The sequence below is a fragment of the Acanthochromis polyacanthus genome, chromosome 19 (genome assembly GCF_021347895.1).
Source record: "Acanthochromis polyacanthus isolate Apoly-LR-REF ecotype Palm Island chromosome 19, KAUST_Apoly_ChrSc, whole genome shotgun sequence".
In the NCBI taxonomy this organism is placed as follows: domain Eukaryota; kingdom Metazoa; phylum Chordata; class Actinopteri; family Pomacentridae; genus Acanthochromis; species Acanthochromis polyacanthus.
This window is the reverse complement of record NC_067131.1, coordinates 12,793,557-12,816,757: the sequence shown is the minus strand read 5'-3', so window position 1 is coordinate 12,816,757 and position 23,201 is coordinate 12,793,557. Positions and strand designations below refer to the sequence as shown.

At 39.2% G+C, this 23,201-nt stretch overlaps 1 protein-coding gene across 2 annotated transcripts in view; it reads left to right on the top strand.

Moving 5' to 3' along the window:
* The first annotated feature begins 1,078 nt into the window (after positions 1 to 1,078).
* erbb2 (erb-b2 receptor tyrosine kinase 2) overlaps positions 1,079 to 23,201 on the top strand; it is a 32,691-nt gene continuing 10,568 nt past the window's right edge. For both annotated transcript variants that reach the window (XM_022200424.2, XM_022200423.2), the window contains exons 1-14: positions 1,079 to 1,394; positions 12,085 to 12,236; positions 12,389 to 12,569; positions 12,785 to 12,925; positions 14,520 to 14,585; positions 14,695 to 14,810; positions 14,921 to 15,062; positions 15,254 to 15,382; positions 17,631 to 17,772; positions 18,637 to 18,710; positions 18,871 to 18,961; positions 20,271 to 20,473; positions 20,905 to 21,034; positions 22,710 to 22,800. In XM_022200424.2, the coding sequence (XP_022056116.1) occupies positions 1,322 to 1,394; positions 12,085 to 12,236; positions 12,389 to 12,569; positions 12,785 to 12,925; positions 14,520 to 14,585; positions 14,695 to 14,810; positions 14,921 to 15,062; positions 15,254 to 15,382; positions 17,631 to 17,772; positions 18,637 to 18,710; positions 18,871 to 18,961; positions 20,271 to 20,473; positions 20,905 to 21,034; positions 22,710 to 22,800 (1,731 nt within the window). In that variant the 5' untranslated portion in view covers positions 1,079 to 1,321. The remainder of the gene's footprint in view (positions 1,395 to 12,084; positions 12,237 to 12,388; positions 12,570 to 12,784; positions 12,926 to 14,519; positions 14,586 to 14,694; positions 14,811 to 14,920; positions 15,063 to 15,253; positions 15,383 to 17,630; positions 17,773 to 18,636; positions 18,711 to 18,870; positions 18,962 to 20,270; positions 20,474 to 20,904; positions 21,035 to 22,709; positions 22,801 to 23,201) is intronic.

The following is a 23,201-nucleotide window of genomic DNA, read 5'->3' as shown; positions in this document are numbered from 1 at the left end:
TTTTGTTGTTATTTTAGTCTTAGCTCCAGTGTTCCCTCATTTTTAATGAAAGATGGCGTTTCCTCAGTCCTCTTTTTATGTTTTTCTGTTAAAATCTGTCCCACATATCTTTGTATGTGTGTGTGTGTGTGTGTGTGTGTGTGTGTGTGTGTGTGTATGTGTGTGTGTGTGTGTGGGTGTGTATGTGTGTAAGTGAGGGTGTTTGCTGTATGTGGATTGGTGGGTTGCGGGGGTGGGGTGTGGGGTGTGGGGGAGGGGTGGTTGTATTTCTCATTTTTAATTTATTTTGTCCTTTTATTTCTATGTAAAGCACTTTGTGCTACAAATTTTGTATGAAAAGTGCTATACAAATAAAGTTTGATTGATTGATTGATTGATTGATAACGTGGAGCAAAGGTCTCCCAGCAGTGTTGTTAGGCCTACTATATGATGAGCCTGCGTCTTAATATGTGTGTTTGTTTATTTTTTAAACAAAAGTATAAATATTCATGTTTCCAAGCCCTAAAAAATAATCACATTTAGTTTATCAAAAATTTTTACTGTTCATAAAACTGATCTGTTTAGGAAAGTCAGTATTTTTCTGCCATGTTGAGTGTTTCATTATGTACATTTTAACATATGACAGTTTTAGAGAAGAATGTCTGCAAAAGAACTAATAATAATGTTTCCTCCTTACTACACATCAAACGTGACCCTCTCAACCTTAAAGTAAAAAAAAAACATGACAGGTAATTAGTAGGTAAGGAGCAACAAAAAACACGTTTTATTCTTTTTTCTTTTTTAAAAAATAAATTATGACTTGGCTATGGACAGAAGTTCTAGCATATATATTTTTTTTTACAACAAAAAACAGATTTTTACTGTTGAAATGTTACATCAACATGCCCCATGCTCATTTCCTTTAGCTTTCTTAGACCCATATAAAATTCAAGAAAACACCTGAAATGAAAACTGACCATCAGTAATAGTCAGAGGGGTATCTTCTCTCCGGTAGGGGGGTATCAATCAGGACAAGTGTGGCCGGGCAGGGTGCAGGGAGGGCGGGCTGACTCAACCTGCCACTCCCCGCTCAGGCCTCCACGGGAGCGCGCCTCTGCTGCTCCTGCGCGCTGTCACGCTTTTACTACCAACGGGCAGAAGGAATTCACGGGAGGAAGTTGCTGAGATTGGGATACGAACAACAACCACACACGGTGCCAAAAAAGAGAGAAAAACTAACCCGAGGAGGGAGAGAGAAGTGAGAACAGCGACAATTCCTCGCAGGAAACCGTAAAATACACCAAAGTTTGGAGTATGGACTAGAGGCGCCGGGTCTCAGCAGATGGAGGCGGCGAGAAGTTTGCTGTTTGTCGGGGCCGTGCTGCTCGGAGTGACGGGCGCGTTGGGAAGAGAAGGTGGGTAACTTTTACAGCTTTCCCCGACTAGAACACTCCAAAAATGGACACTCTACTTGTTAGTGAAATAGCAGCTCACTCTGTTGGATATATTTATGTAAATATAGGCGGTTCAGGAGCACATTCCTCCGTGACTCTGCGTCCTCTCAGTCCCTGCTGAGGCTTGTGGGATTTATGAAGCGCTGATAAGGAGAAAAATCACACCTGTCACTGAGAGCCTCACACCAGATTTGCTGTTTGGACCGAAAACTCCCACGTAGCAGCGTTGCACAAACACACACTGCTGCTTGTTACACTGCAACAGGTAAAGAAATATGAGAACCTGCTTTGCAGCTTGAGGGACTGAGACACAACTGACTGGTGCGTTTGCAGGTTTCTGCTGGTTTTGCTGTAAACAAAAACAAACCAACAACAACAACAGGCGGTGCATTGTGTTGCCCGGGATCATGACGATGTCAATTATGCACTTCTGGCTCCAAAGAGGACATTGTCTGATAGAGGGCCACTTGTCACACTTGGAGTTTGACTACATGCCAGCAAAACAAGAGCTAACTGAAAGTCCAAACAAGTGCAGATTTGCAAGACACAAATCAGGATATTTTCACTGTTTTTTTTTGCTTTAAAAGTCTTAAAAGTCTTGATTGAGCTCATTTATTACATGCTTGATCTGTTCTTTTACAAAGAAAGTTGCGTTTTCCTCCTTTTAAACACTAGTTTCTATTTTCTTCCATTTATTTTAGAGCATAAACAATTGGTCCGTTTTAAGTAATACAATTTTAAATGATTATTGAAGGCAAAAAAAATGCCAGCAGTTGATCATTACAGCCTCTTAAATGCAAAGTTTTGCAACATTTTCTACTCTTACATTGCAATAAAATAATGAATATATCTGGCTTTTGAATTTTTGGTCAGATAAGACAAGAATTCTGAATTTGCAGAGATAAACAAAAAGCATATTTAAGTCATTACTTTGCCTATATTTATATAGAGGTTTACATATGGTCTGTTAATTGAAAAAAAGTATTGATTAGATGCAACATTAGGACATATTGGTAGTTGTGTACGGCTCTCTTTAAAGATATAGATCTATTTATTATTACTGTTTTCTTCAGTTCATTTTACAGCTAAAAATTGGTCTATTTCAAATAGAGAAATTTTATTGATTAATGAAGTTGTTAAAATCATTCTCAAGTGAAAATCCCCATCATTTGGTCATTACAGCACTTTCAAATGTGAGGATTTGCTGCATTTCCTATTCATACATCACAGTAAAATGATGCACATACCTGGCTTTTGAATTTTTGCTTAGATAAAAGAAAACAAAGCATGTTTATGTCAATACTTTGGCTTTTATGAGTTTTTCTCAGCCATACTTTCAGTCTATTAACAAAGAAATAATCATTTGATGCAGCATTAGTACATAGTAGTAGTTGTATATGGGCTTCTGTACAGATATAGATCTATTTTAGGTGGCATCAAAAATGTCAATAAGTCGCTCAGCTGATTTTAAAAGCCACAGAGTGGACCAGGCTAATGGACAACAGTACTGACATCAATAACTGAGAGTTTCTGCCACAATACAGACTTTATTGACGTGCGTTTGTCAGTTTTTATCAACTTGCCCTGCTGACAAAGAACGCCTGCACCTGGCAATAAATATACAAGACATCACCACGATTTAGCTTTTGAGGAAATTTTTCCGTCGAAATATTTCATTCATGTCGTCCTTACTGTTGCTCCACTACTAGAATATGAGTCCAAACTATTGTCTCCGTTTTATTAGCTGCCCCCGCCGATGCCACTACGACTACACACACACAAACACAAACAAAGCCAATAGTCACAGGTGAGGTGATTGCCAAATAGGACTGCATTGTTTGTGGGAACTGGTTGGTGCACTTTACTCCACTGTGTCGATCTCTGAAGCATCAGCACTCAGAGTTAAGCAATGCAAGTAGATAAAGCTCAACAGTCTTACTTTCAGTTAATAGGCATTGTGATGTCAGTGTTTTTGGCTACACACACACACACACTCTGTGGCGTCCGCTGTGTGTGTGTCTTCGATGGCTTTAGCTGCGAGGGTTCATGTCCTCGTCACACTCCAGTGCACCTATTGAGCGAGACCCACTGTGTAGTGATTAAGTCGGACGGAATCGGCCTCATTGGCAGGTTAACTCAGCCGGTCGTGACTCACCAGTCTAGACTGTGTGTTACTGATCTAACTCACTGGGAGCTGAGGGAGAGACCACCAGCAGACCTCATTTCCATCCTCAGAGAAAGCTTCCAGCACCTTCTTCTATACTTTCTTTAAGTTTGAGTCATACACTTTCAGCCTGCATTTACAGAATGTAGATACAAATCTGTAGTCTGTGTTTGGGATGAGCATGTTCCTCAATAAAGTTGCATTTAGGGCTGAAACTAATGATGACTTTCATTGCTAATTACTTTGTTGTTGTTGTGAAAAAATGGTAAAATGTAGACGAGTATTCACCCAAAAGTATTCAATTTACCATCACAGAAGAGGAACAAAAGCAGAAAATATTGAAACTCAAGAAGGTGGAATAAGATTTTTTTCTTTTTTCTTTATTCAAAGCAATGAATTGGTGATTCATTTAACTGTTGAAAACTAATCGATTATTTTTTACAGCTCTAGCTAACGGATCTGCTGTAGTCCCGTAAATTCAAACACATTTTGTCCATAACTCAATAAAAAAACTGACTGCCATGGAGGAATAAACACTTTAAAGAAGCTGAATTACGACTATTTTGACTTGTTTTCTTAAAAAATGTGCTGGAACTGATTCACCAGTTTTCAAAATAGTCATTGATTACTTTAATGTTCAGTTACTAATCAAGTAAAAGATTCATTCTTGCTGCACTGGTTGTGTTGATTTTCAGTGTTCATCTCCTGCACAAACCAAGTTTCTACAAAAAACTTGATGCAGACTTTGTCAATGTTATGTTTTATGGTAGTTAAAATTGGATAATTATTAAGAAACAGAAATTAAGCGATTATTTAATGGCCGTCTTTGTGGCCTAAGGGTTTAAAATGATTAACTAATAGTCGTATTGAGTGGAGCTGCTACCTTCACTTCCTTCAGCATTATCCTTTATTGTATTAGCAAAATGATGTCATGGTCAAACAAATAGAATGGCACCAACTATAGTTTTAGTTGTCGATTGGCTTATTTATACGTATTTCTATTTTATTGTAATTCATACGTTGTAAATAATAACAATACCATATCCATGCTCCCTGTTTGACAAACCACAGCCATAAATACTGTAAAAACTGATAATAATTTCTCAGTAACTTTACATCCATTAGCTGAAAATGAGTTATTCTTATAGATTGTTCTGTTGTATACAAAAAGGATTTAAAATGCAAATTAGAATCTCTAATTGTAGCCCTGCAGCAGAATGGGAAGTATCATTTGAAAGTGATCCTTATCATACTTTCCATCGCCACACAGTTGAAGGAGATCAGCCAATTAACAGATCTGATATTCTGCACTTTTCAGATTATAGGCATTTTTATTTTTTAAAAAGTAATTCCCGATGTTGCCAGAGACAATGTCCAGCCTACATCATGATCTGATTGGTAACCAATAAAAGCACCAGCAAAATAACAATCAACACTGTTGCATAACGGCTTTTCTACGAGCTTAACATTTGTAGAACAAAAATTCAACAATCGCATGCCAACCAGTTTTGTGTTCGAGTTTATGTTATTCAAGATTTTGACACTAAGATTAAAATTTTTTCCTGGAAATCTTTTGTATATCACTTCCAAATATCTGCTATTAGGCTGCTTAAATACTAATACTCTGTACCGATACTTGCCCTGAGAAAACCCTGCAAGGCCCCTCCTAGTTCATTTTTGTCACTCATTTTTATTAATATTATTAGTAGTTTTTGTCACTAGTAAGTCTATTTTAACTTGTTAAGGAAAGTGCCGTGTAACTAATACTGTTATTGTATTAGTTAAAAAACCAGCAATTCCATGCTCCATATCAAGATATGTGTTGATGCTAAAATAATGAAATTAATTCCAATAAAAATTTGGTGAATCTCAGTTTTTTCCCCAGAGGTAAAACATGACTTCATATCATAGCATAAATCAGTGTGATGACTGAACGCTGTGCAAACCGGCAGGAGCCTATTAACACATTAATGAATATCTGTTTTTAGAAAGTAGTCTCTTATTATTCATCGTATTTCAGTGCCCTAATTCACACTCTTTTTCCTGCACTCTCTGTGTATAGTCCTTTTAAATCCAGCTGCAGTTGCTTTCAAACTGTGCTAAACAAGTTGTACAGAATGTGAGAGATTTTGTGATGCTCCATTGCTGCATGTCTGTGTTTATGTGATTGCAGTCTGTCCACGACAGCATGAATGAGCGAGGAGTTCATGGCTTCAGTACAGTACAGATCCTGTTCTGCTTGTCTGTTGAGCAATACCTGTTTTTTCTTCCTCTCCTCGGCCGTAAAGTGACGAAGAAGAAAGAATGTGTTCAGGGAGGTTGGGAGAAATGTGAAGTTTATGCAAGACATGTTTGCTAGGATTAGGCCTGCAGTAGAATCGGGACTGACATGTTAAATCTGAAGGGTTAAGACACCGACAGAGAAAGTCCTGCTGGATCAGCTTGTTCTGTTTGCGTTGAGCTTTGCAGGGATCTCACCCATTAGAGGAGAGCGGAGGCTGGAGGATCTCGTTGATTGTTCTGGTGTGTCACACAGCAGGCTCTTCCACCGTGATTCAGTCCTACTCCTGCAGTAGCATCGTGTTTGTGTCACTTACCGTACACACTCTGGTAAACACACATGCACACTCCCTGTGCTAACTGGCTCACCGCCACACACAGGTGTGGCTTCAAGCTGGCTTTCAGTTTGTCTCAAGCAGCCTATTGGTACAACACAGCCAGAACAGGCTGCTTACAGTCGTCACATCCTGCCTTAAAGCCAATTTAGGACTAAATCAGTTATTGTTAATTCTTACATGATATAATCCACTACATGGAAAAAGGTCAGACTGTTTTGTACTATTGATAAAGTTAAATTTTTTGCAAATAAAGAGATTAGAGCATGTCCATTTTACCAACAACAAGTCAATATTTAGTCAGTTAATGTCAAATGTGCTGCTAATAATTTCAGATGACTAAATTAATGGTATAAACAGCTTCCTGTCTGTGATGTTTTAGTACTTATATATATAATATCCTCAGGTTTTGCATAGTTGTGATCATTCTAAGATTAAAACCTGAACTCTCAAAAAGTTGGCGTTGTTTACATCAAAACAATTGAAGATTTACTTGTTGATTAATAATGAAAACAATTCAGTTGCATTTCAAGATTCAGACACCTGAGATATTTAAGTCCCTGTTTCCATCTGTGAGGTATTTTACATTGATTGTGTATATTTACCGAAGAAATGAGCACAAGCAGGAAATCTGTAGATATCAGTCCTTTACTTGGTGCTCCTCCCCAGCCAGAGCAGGTAGGAGCTCCCTGTCTTTAACTGGAATGCATCATAAAGTGTGTTGCAACAGAGACTGGACGATCGACTTTCTGTTCATTTGCTTTTCTTCAGCTGACTTTACAAATATATTGTATGATGCATGCTAACTTTTTTTTGGTAATGTCAATATTGGTAAACAAGTTTCTATTACAGGTAGCATTAAAAAATGTGAAGTGAGAAAAATGTAGAAGCACAAACAGAAGTAGTTCAAATCACATCTCTTGCATATCTTGAGGCAAACTTTCCTCTGAGGGTTTTGGTAGTGATACACTCAAGAAGTAAAGGACAAATTCAAGCCTCGTTTTACTTTCACACTTTCCCACATCTGGTGCCTTTCCGCAGATGTGAATGTTGGATTGTTAGCTTAGAGAACTTACTGGCATGAATATGTTCCAACACGAGGGCCTGTTGGATGATCCCATACTTTTCCGGTGTCATGTTTGGGTGTTCTGACAATCTTACAACTTCAGCAGAATGCAGCCGTCACGCCCACGTCACATAGTGATTGTCCAGGTGTGCAAAGGTGAGAAAGTATGCAGGGTTTCCTGTTCTCTCCAAACGTCACCTTTGTCTTTCTTACACACTAACATCTGCCACTTTTTGTGTACATATATTTGCATTAAAAATTTAGGTCTTTGCTTGAAAATTTAGAAACGCATCATCTCTAACTAAAATTTCATTTAAACACCTTCCTCTATGTATGTATGCTTTACAGTTAAACCAGGTTCAGTTAAACCAAGCTTTTCAGTATTTACCCTGCAATGTAATTTACTATAACTCATGGCATGTACCCAATCAAACAGTGTTGTGGGTGGGACACTGAGACCACAGAGTGACTACACATAGAGAGAGGGGGCTACATCAGTGTCAAAGTGGTGAATTTTTTAAATAAATGAAATTACACAGAACCAAAAAACTATGGATGATCTGAAAAACAAAAGCTAAAATTGAATTTGGTAGTCAGCTGAGCAAATTGTCATTGGACCACAACGCTAAACTCTTTTATTTACATTTAGACAAATTTGTTTTGTTTTTTTTTGCTATAATTGACGTACATATCCCCCATTTGTTTTTGGAGATGTATAGAAAGGTACAATCTGACTAATGCATTAATTTGACAGTGTTACCGGTCGATACTGGCCTTTCAAAATATCCGTATCGGCATATATGTTGTCCAGTATGTGCCAACATCCAAGCTTTTGTACAGAACATAAAGCAGAATTAGAAACTTGGGGTAACTTAGAAACAGTGTCGTCACAATATTTGTCCAGCAGAGCCGCTCAGACTCCATTGTTTTCAACACTCTGACTGCTATCTGCAGCACATGTAGCAGAGCTGAACAGTTGGTGCAGAGTCGAGCGGTGTCTGCACAGTAATTTGCCGACTAAAACAAGGATCCCATAATTTTTCCTTTTCAGTATTACTCTTACATAAGGAGGTGTGTACATATATAATGACATTGGCTGATATATCAATATCAGATCCATTTTAACTCCGTTTTCCCTAATTCTTCAGTATTAGTTAGACTCTTATTGGGGGGAATGAGGAGTTGCTATGACAAGTACTTTGTGTCGACTATACTGAAGGATTAAGGATGGTTTAAACTTAATTTCATATGCTACTTGGTTGTTATGCTCTAAAAAGATTTCACACAAAACCTATTTCTACAGTTGCCTTGCTTCAAATACATAAAAGCCTTGTGTTTTTTATGTAGACTGAAATGGCAAAATGTATATTGTGCAGTCTGAATCAAGTTCCTGTTTTGTCTCCGTATTTAAGTCAGAACAATGAATCCACACGGAAGATAAATAAACTGAAATATCAAAAGCTTCCACACCAGAAGAATCAAAATGTGGAGAACAGGCAGGAGGGTAAAAATACACCCTCCTTCTTGGTGTTGTTAATCGTTTAAACACCTGAGCTGTGGAAGTTTCCATTGCCAAGTTACCATTAGATGCTGTGCAGGAACCAGCACTAATGTGTTTAAGTGTGTGTGTTTGGGTGTCAGTGGCAGTCATTAGTGTTTTATTGCCGATCTGTCAGACACAGTGTTCGTCCTGTGAGCTGGAAGGTCACAGGTTAGCGACTTGTCTTTGAACAAGATCTGGACCTCCAGCAACAGTGTCTGCTGCCCACCCCAGAGCCTTCAACTGGTGAAATACACACAAGCGTGTCATCTTTTAGATATGCAACGACGCACATTTCTGTGAAATGACACTTTACAGAGGCCAGAAACAGTTGGACGGCAACTCGCAGGATTTGAGAGTATTTACTTGGAAGAAATGAACGGAGAGAGGAAGATTTTTAGATAACTTGACTCTCAACCTAAAACAGATGTAATGGGTGAATTTGAAAGTAGAAGGCGGGGATAGTGACATGACAGTGGGCAGAGAGAGCAAAGAGAGTGATAAAAGAGGGAGTATTTTGGGCTGTGGGGATGGAGGGGTGGGCAGCTCCTCACAAGGCCACGCTCACACAGGCGTTGCTGAGAGACTTTTGGAGAGCAAACAATGAGGGAATAAAAGGAGAGGAAGCTGTGAACGGGCTTTGCGCACACTTTTTCAAAATGGTAAAAGTGCTCCGTTGTGCTTTCTGTTACGGCACATTTACCTAATCCCCTGATCTGGAGATGTGTGTGCAATTTGTGCGACTTCCAGGGAGTCCTGTTCCTGCTTCGGTATTGTGTCTTATTGAAAATTATTAAAATTCTGGAGAATAAAAGCACGGCTTCCTTCTTGGCTTGATATGTAACAATATTTTCCACGATGGCATTACTGAAAGAGGCAGTGATTAGTCATTTGATTTGTTATTTGACACAAGCTGCAACGGCTGGGTGTGTATTTTTGGCAGCTGCACTGTTAATCATAGACCCATTTGCTGCAGTAGCAAGCTGTCAGATTTTAATGGGGACCGTATTTATGCTTTATTGCCTGATACTCTTTAACTGAGTTGCAATATGGGTCAACGGCTGAGCACTGTGGCATCGTCAGGATAAGAACTTGATAAGAACACACCACCTGCACTTTGCTGAACTTCAGTGTATCATGAAATTGTGCCTCGTCAGCCAGGACTTCCTCTTCCTCCGAGAATGTATCAGAGTCCATCCAACCGTCTTTTCTAGGAGAGACAGAGATAGAACAGGGCTGGGGAGCTTTAATCAGGAGAAGTGGGTTGACTATTGAAGGGCTGTTGGAAGGAAGCCAGGGGAAGTCATTTATAACCTCCAAAGAGGAGGGACTGTCCACTGTGTGACTGCCTGCTAAGGCATGGGAGCTATGTGTCTGCAAAAGCCCCTGTGAATTGTAATGCTGTATGACCCTGAATGTAATGCTGTGTGTGACCCACTGTGGGGAATCTGTGCTTTCTGCTGCCAGTGGAAAATATATCGTATAGGCTGAGAGACGGACAGAGGCGCTGCATGTGGGTTTGTATTTCAAGGCTGCTTGCAAACAGTTACAGTCAAACTATGTGGAGTACATCATCACTCTGTGTTTATAGGAAATTTATGATGAATTTATAGGCCTACAGAAGATCCTCTGTCTTTGACTGAAGCTGCAATTACTGAAGTAATAGTCAACACTTAAATGAATTCTTTGCTTGTTTGATTGGTTTGAGTGTTTTTTGGGAAGCAAAAAGTTAAAAAAAATTCTCCGATTCCAGCATCTTAAATGTGAATATTTTCATTTTTTTCCCCGAATATCTTTGGGTTGTTGACCAAAAAAGACAGGACAAGATGCTAATCAACAGCAGTGAAAAATAATTGCTTGTTGCAGCTCTACCTCTGACTTCAACTTTCTGAAAACCCAAACCCACCAGTGAGTTTGAAAGGCATGTTGTTGTTTAAATTGCAAAATTTACACCATTTATCAGGGCTAGAAACTGTAAAAAATGGAAGAACCTCTTGCGCTCTGTTTGTGTGGCGTCTAAAAAATTAACAGAATCTTAGCGTGTAATCGTGATATGTCAATAAAAAAACCTTTTCTACACATCTCATTTTAAAAAATCTGCCAAAGTGGTTTGAAACAAATGGACACTAAGTGTGAGACAAAATATTGTTTCGAAAGTTTTAAAAAAAAAATCAACAGAAGTGTTATTGGAAGACTTTACTTATAAATTGTTATATTTCACAGGTTACACCTACAGTATTTGTTTTATTGGCAAGCTGTTCTAGACTTAATGTTCATCACAACAAAGGGACTGTGTCACTATAAAAGTTACTTTAATATTTGTTTGAGTAACGTCACCGCTGATTATTTTTATTATCATTTAATCTTTTCATCATTGTTAATTGTGACTGCAGTAAATGTTTATTTCCACTGTTGATTAATCTGTTGATTTTTTTTGATTAAGCAATTACTTGTTTCGTATATATAATATAAAATGTCAGAGAATGATAAGGACTATTGTTTCGCTTCAAGATGACGTCCTCTAAGGTCTTGCTTGTCTACAATCAATTTTTTGTCATAGAGGAGTAGAGAACCAGGAAACAATATTCACATGTAAGAAGCTGGAATCTGAGAATTTAGACTTTTTTACTAATTGAATAATTAGTCAACAGATGCTTTTTTTTTTTCAAAATGAGTTTGGTTGACGGTAAAAAAAGTTAAATTCTATATGCACTTGCATTAAAGGCATTATGGAGGATGTTTTTTTTTGTTTAATTTGTCTGATTCACATAAAATGAATATACTGACCTTTAGTGGACTTGTATGTATGGTCTCTAAAAGAATAAAAAATAAATAACTGTGGACATGACAGGACCTGAAAAACATCAGCCAATCAATGCGCTCGGACCGAGGCGTTTGGTTTGCTCCCTTTCCTGTCAATCAAAAACTTTCCGGCTCAGGCCTAGTTACGTAGATTACGTACGCCTTGGACTTACGTATTTTCTGTATGTGTTGCTTTGGTGTAGCTTCGTAGTTAGCTGGCGACTTGTTTTGCTGATCTTTTTTTACATAATGGCAGATAAAGATCCAGGGGGACCCAGCCGTAAAAGACAACTTCACGAGTGCTACGCAAGTTTCTGGAGGGGGGCGTTTCTTCGTAAATGTTAAGAGGGGGGAGGTTAGAGGGGGGTGAGGGAGAGGTTGTATGTGCGCATGCTACATTCAAAGTCGTAGGAAATTAAATCTCCTCTAATGCCTTTAAGTGAAAGGTGTTTTCTGTGTTGCAGTCTGCCTGGGTACAGACATGAAGCTGGCCCTGCCCTCCAGCCTGGAAAACCACTACGAGACCCTGAGGCTGCTCTACACTGGATGCCAGGTTGTCCACGGCAACCTAGAGATTACACACCTCCATGGAAACCCTGACCTCTCCTTCCTACAGGTATCGTTACAATGGATACCAAGTGTTCACACTAATGAAGCATATTCATTACATATAAAGTTTTAGTAATGCTACAAATTTCATTAAGTTAATTAGCTTGGCTAGCTTCACTGTTTTGTAGACTTATCTGTTTCTCGTCTCTTCCTCACCAGGGGATCGTGGAGGTGCAGGGTTATGTACTTGTTGCCCATGTTTCAGTGAGCCTGGTGCCTTTGGACAACCTCCGCATCATAAGAGGCAGCCAGCTGTACAACTCCAGCTACGCACTGGCAGTACTGGATAACACTGTGGCCAACCAGGGGCTCAGGACGCTCCGACTCCGTAAACTTACAGGTCAGATAATAGAGCTGCAGAGCTTAGAGATTTCCATCTCAGCCAAATTAATTGTATCAGTATAATCTACCATCTTTAAAACTCCGACGCTTTTCAATGAAATGACAAGATTTAGAAATTATACTAGGGATTTAGTGCCCGTCTTTTTTTTAGCACCTGTTACAAACTTTAAGCATAAATTGCTGAGGTCCTCTCATGTATTGTATCTCCTGCAGAGATCCTGTTTGGTGGGGTGTATTTTTGGGGGAACTCCCATCTTTGCTTCCCGGACCCTCAGAACATCATTTGGAGGGACACTTTGGACGAGCAGAACATCTACGCCAAGCTGCTCCGACTGCAATCTCGAGCCCCAAACTGTGAGCTGCTGATTGATTGAACATTTCAGACAGAAAAAAAACACTACAAGATAAGATAAAACTTCATCAATCCCAGAAGAAATTCTTTTGTTAAATATTGCAAAGTAAGACTATCTAATGTGTATTGAAGGGACTGACCTATGCTACAGTTTACTGTCCACATACAAGTAAAAGTTTACCCATTACGTTTTGGTTGTAGATGCCAGATCACCACAGCTGCTCCATTCATCACCAAAAAAAACGTGAAGCACATTGTCTTCCGAAATTAATGAGGGCTCGTACAGACCCTTTAGTGGACATTAAGGGGCAGCCCAAAGTAGGTGGAAGTCCTGTGACTGCATTTTAACGGCAGTAGTGTGAATGTGTGGAGTACATAGAAGGTGAACTGCTGTGCAAGTAGAGAACAAAAAGTCCTCCCAGTGGACTCTGAATCAACTAGAATACAAAATAATAGCAGCCACTATATTTTGGGGCACAGCTGAAACTGCTTAAGTGTGAAAGAAATCCAGATAGCTCAAGGGTGAATCTTGGTAAACTTTTAAGCCATTTGTGTTATTTAGGAACTTTCATTACAATAAATGTGGCACCATCCTGTAATCCAGTGTCTTGGTAACACATTGGCATTTCTCTACATTTTACTTTGAAATGAAGAACTGAATTTAATTATTGCTGACAACTATTGGCGGGATTGCAGTGAAATTAGCTGCAAACATGCAATTAACCCCTTGGATAAATTCTGTGGTGATCATGTCAATGCTTTCAAAGCTAATCCATTTCGAATAAACTGTACATTTGCTTTTTGGTTATAGGTTTAACTGCATAATAATATCTTAATAATAATAATATTATAATATCATCAAGTTAGCAGGAAAAACTAAGGTGCCAATCCATCGCTCTAGATCATTTTACTGAGTCTCTCATAATAACCAACATTTGTTTTAACACCCCTAGTTTCCCTAATGCATGCAAAGTCCCCACATTCACAAATTTTAATCATAGTATTTATTTATCCTTTGGTTTTGTAGTTTTTTTTATAAATTAACTAGATAATGCTGTGCTGTCCAAACTCTGCCTTCTCTTGTCTGATGGCAAAGTTGCTCCAGACTTGAAGGCAGAATGAAAAGCAGCCTATAGAGTGTGGTACGTACGACATCGTTTAGTCCGAGCCATAAAAGGTGTACATTTTCAGACAGTCTTCACTGAAAGGTGACACTGATAGCGAAAACAGGAAATGATCATGTTGCACTTGGTTGTCTGCACCTAAAAGTTCCACAAATAGTTGTGTAACATAGCAAAAAAAGTGAGAGAAAAGTTCAACACCTGCTAACATTATCAACACTTCATATCTTTAAATCACTGCATAAAGTAGGCATAAAGGTTGTAAGTTGGTTTTGGGAAATTACAGAAATTGTTGAATACATTTGACCATCTAAAGATAATTGTGATGCAGCATAGAGTTTCCTTACAGACCCACAGATCTGCTAACATGACTGTAGACTCAGTCTCTTTTCCTCTTGTTAACTTATATAACTGAGGGGTAAGTGTTCAGTTATCCTTACTTGTCATTGCTGGGTTTCTTCTTCTTCTGGCACAGGTCCAAATTGTGCCCCTCAGTGTGGGAAAAGCTGCTGGGGAGAAACTGCACAGGACTGCCAAACTCGTGAGTTAAAATCATGTGCACAATGATGCTGTTTGGTTTTCACTGGAAAAATACCCGGAGCAGGTGAAGTGTAGCTAAAAATGTTGACCGCCGACCTTTTTGTTTAAAGGGACTCGGATTGATTGTGCATCCGGCTGTCAGCGATGTAAAGGTCCTCTTCCCAACGACTGCTGTCACATGCAGTGTGCCGCTGGATGCACAGGACCCAAAGACTCAGACTGTCTGGTGAGTTTATCACATATTTGTTGTGTTGTCTGTTATTTACAATGACAACTCATTATGTTGTCAGACAGTCTTTTCTGACTACACACTAACTTGTTTCCTCCTCTCTCCAGGTGTGTCGTCACTTCAACAACAGTGGTGTGTGTATAAGGGACTGTCCTCCCCCCACCATCTACGACCCCGTCACCTTTCAGACCAAACCCAACCCAAACAAAAAGTTCACCTTTGGAGCCACCTGTGTCAAGACGTGCCCATGTAAGAACTTTAAAAAAAATCCTTTTGAAGAGAAGTAGAACAGCTTGTAATTACCGTAACTATCTTTCTATAGGGCACTTTCATGACAGTGGATGTAAAGATTTAAACTTAAAGATTTCAGTACGCTTAATTAATTGTAGCTTTTCCTGCTGCACATTCGCTCTTTGAATCCTCTGTCTCCCTCTTTGTAGATAACTATCTGGCTATGGAAGTGGCCTGTACTTTGGTTTGTCCACGAGCCAACCAGGAAGTTATCATCACCCATCCTGATGGACTGGAGACGCAGAAATGTGAAACCTGTCACGGAGACTGTCCCAAAGGTGAGAGATCGTGACTGTGGTTTTGCCTGTGTTGACACGTATGCATTTAGATTTAATACATCGTTTACAGCCATGGCTTTATTAGGTTCACATGTACATCTCCTCATTAATGCATCTCTGTGCATAATATGTCGACATCGTCAAGAGGTTTAGCTGCTGTTAATGCAAGGCATCATAATAGGAAACAAAGGCATCTAAGCGACTTTAGGACAAATACAAAAACGTCAAGTGAGTTTGGGTTCTGTGACTTGTTAACAGAAGAGATTAGAGTAGAACTGATGGGTTCAAGCTGGCAAAAATCTAACTGACTCTTAATATGGGACCCCACTGGCAAAAAAATGGACAAACATATGGAATCAGCTTCAGGAGTAATACTGACAATGTACCGAACTGTCGAGGAAGCTGAGTCAGAAGGCAATGCTCTCGATTTACCAGTTCATCTACGTTTCAGCCCTTACTTGTGATTGTGAGCTCTGAGTAGTGACTGAAAGAATGAGATCACGGATATAAGCACCCAAAATGGCGTTCTTCCGTTGGGTGGCTGTGCTCAGCCTTAGAGATAGGGTGATACATCGGAGGAAATTCAGATTATAGTTCTTGCCTCTTCATGTCAATAACAGCCAGCTGACTTGGTCTGGGCATCTGATCTGATTGTGAAGCCTGCTTGGTGTCTTCCTTTGGAAGTTTTCCTGGCACATCAGACTGGTAGGAGACACTGGAGCAGACCCAGAGCTCGCTGGAAGGATTACATATCTCATTTGACCTGGGAACGTCTTGGTTGTCCTCAGAAAGAACTGGAAAGGTTTGCTGTCACGAGTGATGTCTGGAATGACCTGCTTAGCCGGCTGCCACTATGACCCAACCCCCAAAAAGTGGAAGAAAATGCATGGGACCACATTCAGTTTCGCTTCTGTGTCAACAAAATGACAAAAACAAATCATCTTGATTTGTGTCAACAGTTTAGGCTGGTTCTGATGATGTAATGGTGTTGGGAGTGTTTTCCTGGCACGGTTTGTGCTTCTTAACACCAACTGAACACTGTTTAAAAGCCACAGCATGCTGATCATGTGCTTTTGTTAATGACACAGTTTACCCAAATTCTTATGGCGACTTCCAGCAGAATAATCACCAGCCCTCTTGAGCATCTTCCCACCAGCATGACAATGAATTCAGTGTAGTCCACGGTTTCCTCAGTCGTCAGATGTGAATCCAGTAAAGCACCTTTGGCTTGTGATGGAACAGGAGAGTAGCATGAATTTGCAGACAGAAAATTTGATGCAACTTACTACCATCATGTCATCAAGGACCAGAATCTTTCGGGCATGAATCCAGCACCTTGTTCCATCTGTTTCTTGAAGAGTTGCCCGTTCTGTCGACAAAGTGTGTCCTACCCAGCATTAGAAGAGGTGTGCCTGATGAAGTGGCCACTCATTGTATACTGGAGCTATCGTGAAGTCCAGCCCTAAAAGCTGTTTCACAATATATAGCTCAAACATTACATAAGAAATGCTCTGGATTTAATTTAATTATGCATTGAAAATTTTAAAAAAAGGAGGGGGAGTGGTTGGCACTTCTTCTGCAATTTGATGGCAACACCTTTGACCAATCGCACTTTTTGCACTTTTTGCACTTTTTGCACTTTTTGCACTTTTTGCACTTACTAAAGGTTTTTCCTTATGTCTGAATTCTTGCTTGTGTTGTACGTCACTTTGGACAAAAGCAATCTGCTCAATGAAATTGTAGAATTCTGTACGTGCATGACACGGTGATAGAGCACAGATGGTTATGGTTTAAGCTGCCCATCCTGATGTGCTGATGGATTGCGTGCTGACAAGGGTGGAAAGTGACACAACCTGTTTCTGCAGAAGTTGTTGTTTTCATCCGAGTTTGTCTCATGAACTACAATTAGTAAATTAAGTGACCTATTAATTGATTAAGGTACATCATTTTGATTTGTAAATATCATTCTTTTTACTTTATCTCTAGAGCTGAGTAAACTCATGCTGCTGAGACTGCCCATTTTCCTCCAAGTTGAAACTGTTTGTCGATTAACATATCCCTTCAAGTGTTCAATGCAAAACACTACATAATGTTTTTTAGAGCACAGAAGATGTCCTGATTTATATGTGAGATTTGATCTTTCCTTTTGTGGTATAATGGGCATCTTTAATAAATTCAGTTCAATATCTGGATTCAGGATAAACTGGTTAAAATCTGTAGTCATTTTCCTTTTTCATTTGTGTTGAAGTGTGTTACGGTCTGGGTATGGACAACCTCGGTGTCATGGACAACCACGGCATCACCATGGTAACATCTTCTAATGTGGAGCAGTTCAACAAGTGCAAGAAGATTTTTGGTAGTCTGGCCTTCCACCCTCAGAGCTTTGCAAGGTAAGAGACATACGGGTCAAACTAAATGTCACGAATTAATAAAATAAAATAATTACCTCAATGTAAACCTGACAGTCGTGCACTTTCAGAGACACAAGGAGCAGCTTGATGCCCAAGATTCTAATCTGCCACAGTGTCGCATCTCTCCTATTCAGTGCCTCAAATATTTGACTTAGCAGAAACTTTTAGTGCTCATTTCTTTGTGCGAGTTGAGCAAAGAGCTGCCACCCAGGCCAAACACATTAGATGTGCTTTACACACAGACTGTATGGTTTCTACTTTATTGGAGTCTTTATGTTCAGGAAGAAAATGTGGTCAAATTTGTGTGCTTACTAGAACGACAATCTCTTCTGATTAGAATCTTTTTCAAATGCTGTAGAGCTATGTTTGCTGACAGCGCCTGGACGGTCAAGAGTGAATTGTATACAATACTGAGTATAGGTTGAGTCAAACTATTCCACACATGTGCTCTGTGGGCATTTAGTACAAAGCTGCTGGATCTGCCTACGTGTCATGTAGTGATGCCAGATCTTGATAAATAATCTTCTGCAGTTCGTGCCAACTGTTCACAATAGCCATGCATGATATCCTTTGTATTGTGAAGTGTGAACAAAATAAATATGAGCTAACCTGAATCACCTGTTCAGGCAAACACAATGCAACAGCTTTGGTGTAAGTACAATGTATTATGGAAAGTGTTTCCCTGACAGACTGAAAGTTATTGTAATTCAGTGGCTCGAGTGTAGTACAAAGATGGAGGCAATTCTTGCTACGTCCAAGTTTAAATAGGAAAAGATCACACTCAAATTAATATTTTTATTCAAGCCAAAAAGCATCATAATCAGATTGACTTTTGCTGTCCAGGGACCCGGTGACCAACAAATCAGGCCTGACTCTTGAGCAGCTGAGTGCCTTCAAGAAACTGGAGGAGATTACAGGTGATGAACTGTTTCTGTAAGCTTCTGCCATTAAAAAGAAAAACAAATGCATTTTCTTTCACGTGCAGTTTACCCAATTCAGTCTACATTTCCATTTAATGGCAGAGAAGTCTTCTCTGCCAAAGTATTTATAGTATCCGTGTCTGACTTGAATTTGCAGGTTACTTGTACATCGATGCCTGGCCAGAAGAGTGGACTGACCTTAGTGTTTTTGAGAACCTGAAGGTGATCAGAGGCAGGATGCTTTACAAGTAAGACTTTCAGACTGCCTGTCTGTATGTCTGTGTGCTCACCAGTACTTACTCTTGTCTGTCTGTCTGCACGTTAACCCTGCACATTTTCAGCTAAAACTGTCGTAGCTTGCCTTATGTTGTGGTTTTATTATCCGCTTTATTATCAATAAACCTGCAGAAAAGTGGTAAACAAACATTCGACAAGATTGTTGAACACATTTTTTTTTTCCAGATGAGAGTAAGCACATGTAGAAAATCAATAAATTATTCAGACAACTAGAAAGAAATCATACAACATATGATATAATAATTACTAAAACATCGAAAAGTAAGCATGCATGCAAACTATTTATATATAATTATAGTTATAGAAAAAAAAGTGCGTCTTCTGTTCGTCATATCAGTGTCTTACTGTGCTGTACGTCATCACATGCCACTGTGTTGATGTCCATCTACCCCCAGTGTTTTGTGCTCTGTCTTTTTTCCCCCACCATGTGTCTGATTCAGTTGAGGCTGTTTGTTCACTTTCACTGTAATAAATGCTATTTATTAGCCAGCACTCCTTCAGAGTCTGTGGGACGGTCTGTAGTGCAGCGAGCTGAAAATAGGTCACAGGGACAAGTGTGAGATGTGCTCATGTGAAGTGGTGAGATAAATTGTAAATATATCCAAGCAATATGTTGTGTGTCTTAATCTTGTGATATGTTCTTTAAAAAATGGTGCCAAATAATATTTTTAAAACATTCAGGCTCTCTAAACAGCTTCTCATACATAACTTTGACTTGATGCTTGGTGGTGGCACTCATGAAATGAATAAAGGTAAATTGAATGGAAATTAACTAACTTAGGTTAGCAGAAGAAGAAATATACAGTGGAAAAAATGTTGACAGCAGAGCAAAGCAAATCAGAAAGCTAATTAATTAAAAATATTACACAATTCCTCTTTTTTCCTTTTATAGTTTTAAGGTTTTATTATGATGTATTGTAGATGACTGTCTGCGAGAATCGAGTATCACAGAATCCCTTATAGGAATGCTATCCATATTGTGGGAAATGTATCGTTAGCATCACATTGTTTGTGATTTCCATCCCATGTATTTAGCACTGTTTGACAATAACATCTGACATTATCCATTACTGTTCTTTGGAATAGTTAGTCTTGCTGTTTTTCATCAACTTAAGCTCCTTTTCTTCTTTATGCAATGTTATTTTTTCTTTCTGTAGCCTTATTGGCGATTTAAATTCTCTTGATTACATTTTCACATTTTTTCCCCCTTGATAACCTGAACCCACTGTCTGATTACTCTCAACCTCTCTGTCTCCTTAGGGGCGTGTTTTCACTGGCCCTCCAGAATCTACACATCCGTTCTCTTGGGTTGCGTTCGCTACGCAGCGTCAGTGGAGGTTTGGTCTTAATGTACAACAACTCTCAGTTGTGCTACACCACTTCTCTGCCCTGGAACGCTCTCCTCCATCCCACCCAGGGACCCCACCGAATCGTCAGGCAGAACCAGGACCCCCAAGTCTGTGGTAGGTGAACACAGACGTCATGTATTCAGAGCAGAAGGTGCACTAAAGTTACTGGGTTGTACTTTGTACATCATAGCCTAGTTACTCAATCAAATATAAGATTCATATATGTTTATTGAATGAAATTGCTGCTGTAGTTACCATGCAAAGAATAATGTTTTATAAAAGGCATTATAAACAGCATGAATAGATGTTGTTCCATCGTAAGTATTGGCAATTGATGAGAAGTGCTTGTCTGCAGTTATTTTTTTTGTTTTGTTTTTGCATTACTGTGATTTTTAAATATTTGTCAGTTAAACTTAAGCCTCTGCGGTTTTAGTGCTCATAAACTGACATATAAAACTAACCACAGTGATTGTGAGTCTTGTTATCTGTTTGAGGACATAAAAATGTCCATTGTGCTTCACGCTCTGTTGTTACTGTGTTTTCAGAGGCAGAAGGGCAGGTTTGTCACCCGCTGTGTGAAGGGGGTTGTTGGGGTCCGGGGCCCAGCCAGTGTGTGTCCTGCAAAACCTTCAAACGTGGCACTGAGTGTGTGGAGCAGTGTGACATCTATCAGGGGTAAGAAAGTGTGTGTGTTTGTCTGGGTGTGACCACTTTAAATCAATAAAAAGCCACCTAATAATGTTCTTAATATTACACTTTACCGTGTGTAAAACCCAGAAAACAGTTCTTCAGAAAAAAAACAGAAAAACTATTCAGGCATTCTCCTACAGTAAGAATGTGAAGATGGATGCATGAGTGGATCCACAGTCAAAGCAGCCACGACAGTAAATCAATCTGTAGGCTTTTAACTTAGTGTGCCCTTATCCACATACATGTGATAACACTGTGGTTCTTTGAACAATAACTGAACTGAGGTTGATATGATGTGCTTGTAACTGACATATATTCAGGATGACACAGCAATTTAATAGCGATCCAAGTGTTCAGTGTCCGACAGTCCATGAATGTAAAGCTGAAAATATCCAAATGATGAAATTATGCCACACTGAAAAACTTTTTTTTTTCATATAAATTGCAGTTTAAAGACACCCACTTTCATGATTCAACAAAAATATTGTTTTCTGTGCTTGAAAATATGGTTGTATCCAAGTTTAAGTAGTCTGGAAATGTATTTAAAAATTGTGTTTAATGGTCAATTTGATGATTAGACAATTAACTGTGTCTTGGATTGCATTGCAAGCGCATACAACTAAGCAATATTTTTTTGGATTAAAGCTTGGTTGGAGAATTTATCTCTCTGAACCCTGGGAAGACAAACTTTTCAGTGGTCTTGGAACTACTCATCTGTGATGTACCATTTGGTCAGGAAAATTATTTACATTATATATACAATATATTTTTTTTATTAAAGTCTCTGAATTCTGCATGTTTTATTTTAAAAATGCCAAAAATAAGTAGTTTTTTCTACCCAGATTCTGTTAAAAAAAAAAAAAGGTAAAGTTTTGTGCTGCTTGGTGCAACATAAAAGCCATTAGAGACAGTCATGACAAAAATTGAGGGAATTTCCATCTGAGCTGCAGGCTGTATTTACACAGAAAAGATGTAAGTAGTAAAATATCCCTGTAGAGTCACCAGTTTTTACCTGTATTGGGTACACCTGTCATCACTGAGGAAAATGTTGTTTGTGTTAATTTCAATTTTATTTTTTTAAGTTATACAAGAAAATGAACATTTTTTTTCCTTCCTTTTTTTCTTCTTCTTCTTTAAGGATTTATGGCATTATAACTTTGTTATGCTGCACAGAAGACATTTTACCTGTTCTGTGCTTCTAGCCAGGATTGTGCTGCTTTCATAAAGGTGCAGTGAAAAATGATCCCACAGTGAGTGCTTTCTCGCTGAGATAAAACCTGTCATTTGTTGTATGTTTAATACACATACTCACAAGACAGTTTGTGGTTCGGTTATGGGGTTGTGTTCCGGACTGTCGCTGCTTCACTCTGCAACATGACAGCGGTATTCTCCTCCAACTATTGTTATCATATCTTTGCAATCTTCACACATACACTTCGCTGAAAGTTGCCAAGGAATGCCAAACATTGTTGTCTTGCTCAGTGTGGTGCAGAGAACAAGTTAGCCTGAGCAGCTCATCAGGTTATTTGCAGCTGGGGCCCCCCATTCTAAAAATGTGTCTCCTTATGACCGTGTCAGGTGCCTCAGATAAATGCATACGACGAATGCCGGACTGCATTACGGGATGTTACGTTACACGCGCCCTGTGCTTGTGTTGCAGGTCTGTGCGGGAATACACAGACGGATCTGAGTGCAATGCGTGTCATCCAGAGTGTCGACCTCTCAATGGCTCTGCCTCCTGCCAAGGCCCGGTAGGTGTTTGTGAGAGTTATTATTTGATGGATTTGATGGTCTCATCTAACTAGTCGCATTTCAGAAGTCATTGGTGATCACTGAGAGAACATAAAGTATTTGAACGTCACCTGAGCACTCACTTTAAAGTATATTACTCTGACCAAAAGAATTAAATTGTGCTCAAATAGCTGCTGCATCTGGTTGGATTTTGTAACATCCAGTTCTGACAATCTTCTACACAGTTGCATACATTTGTCAGTGTCTCGCACAAGTGCTAACAAGCTCATTTCACAACCACAGACTGTGATGGATATATGTATGAGCAAGGCACAATATTTGAGCGAAGTAGTGTGTCCGAATTGTGTCCATACTCCATGAAACAGAATGTACTCTGAATGGGCAGCTGTAGTACATACTT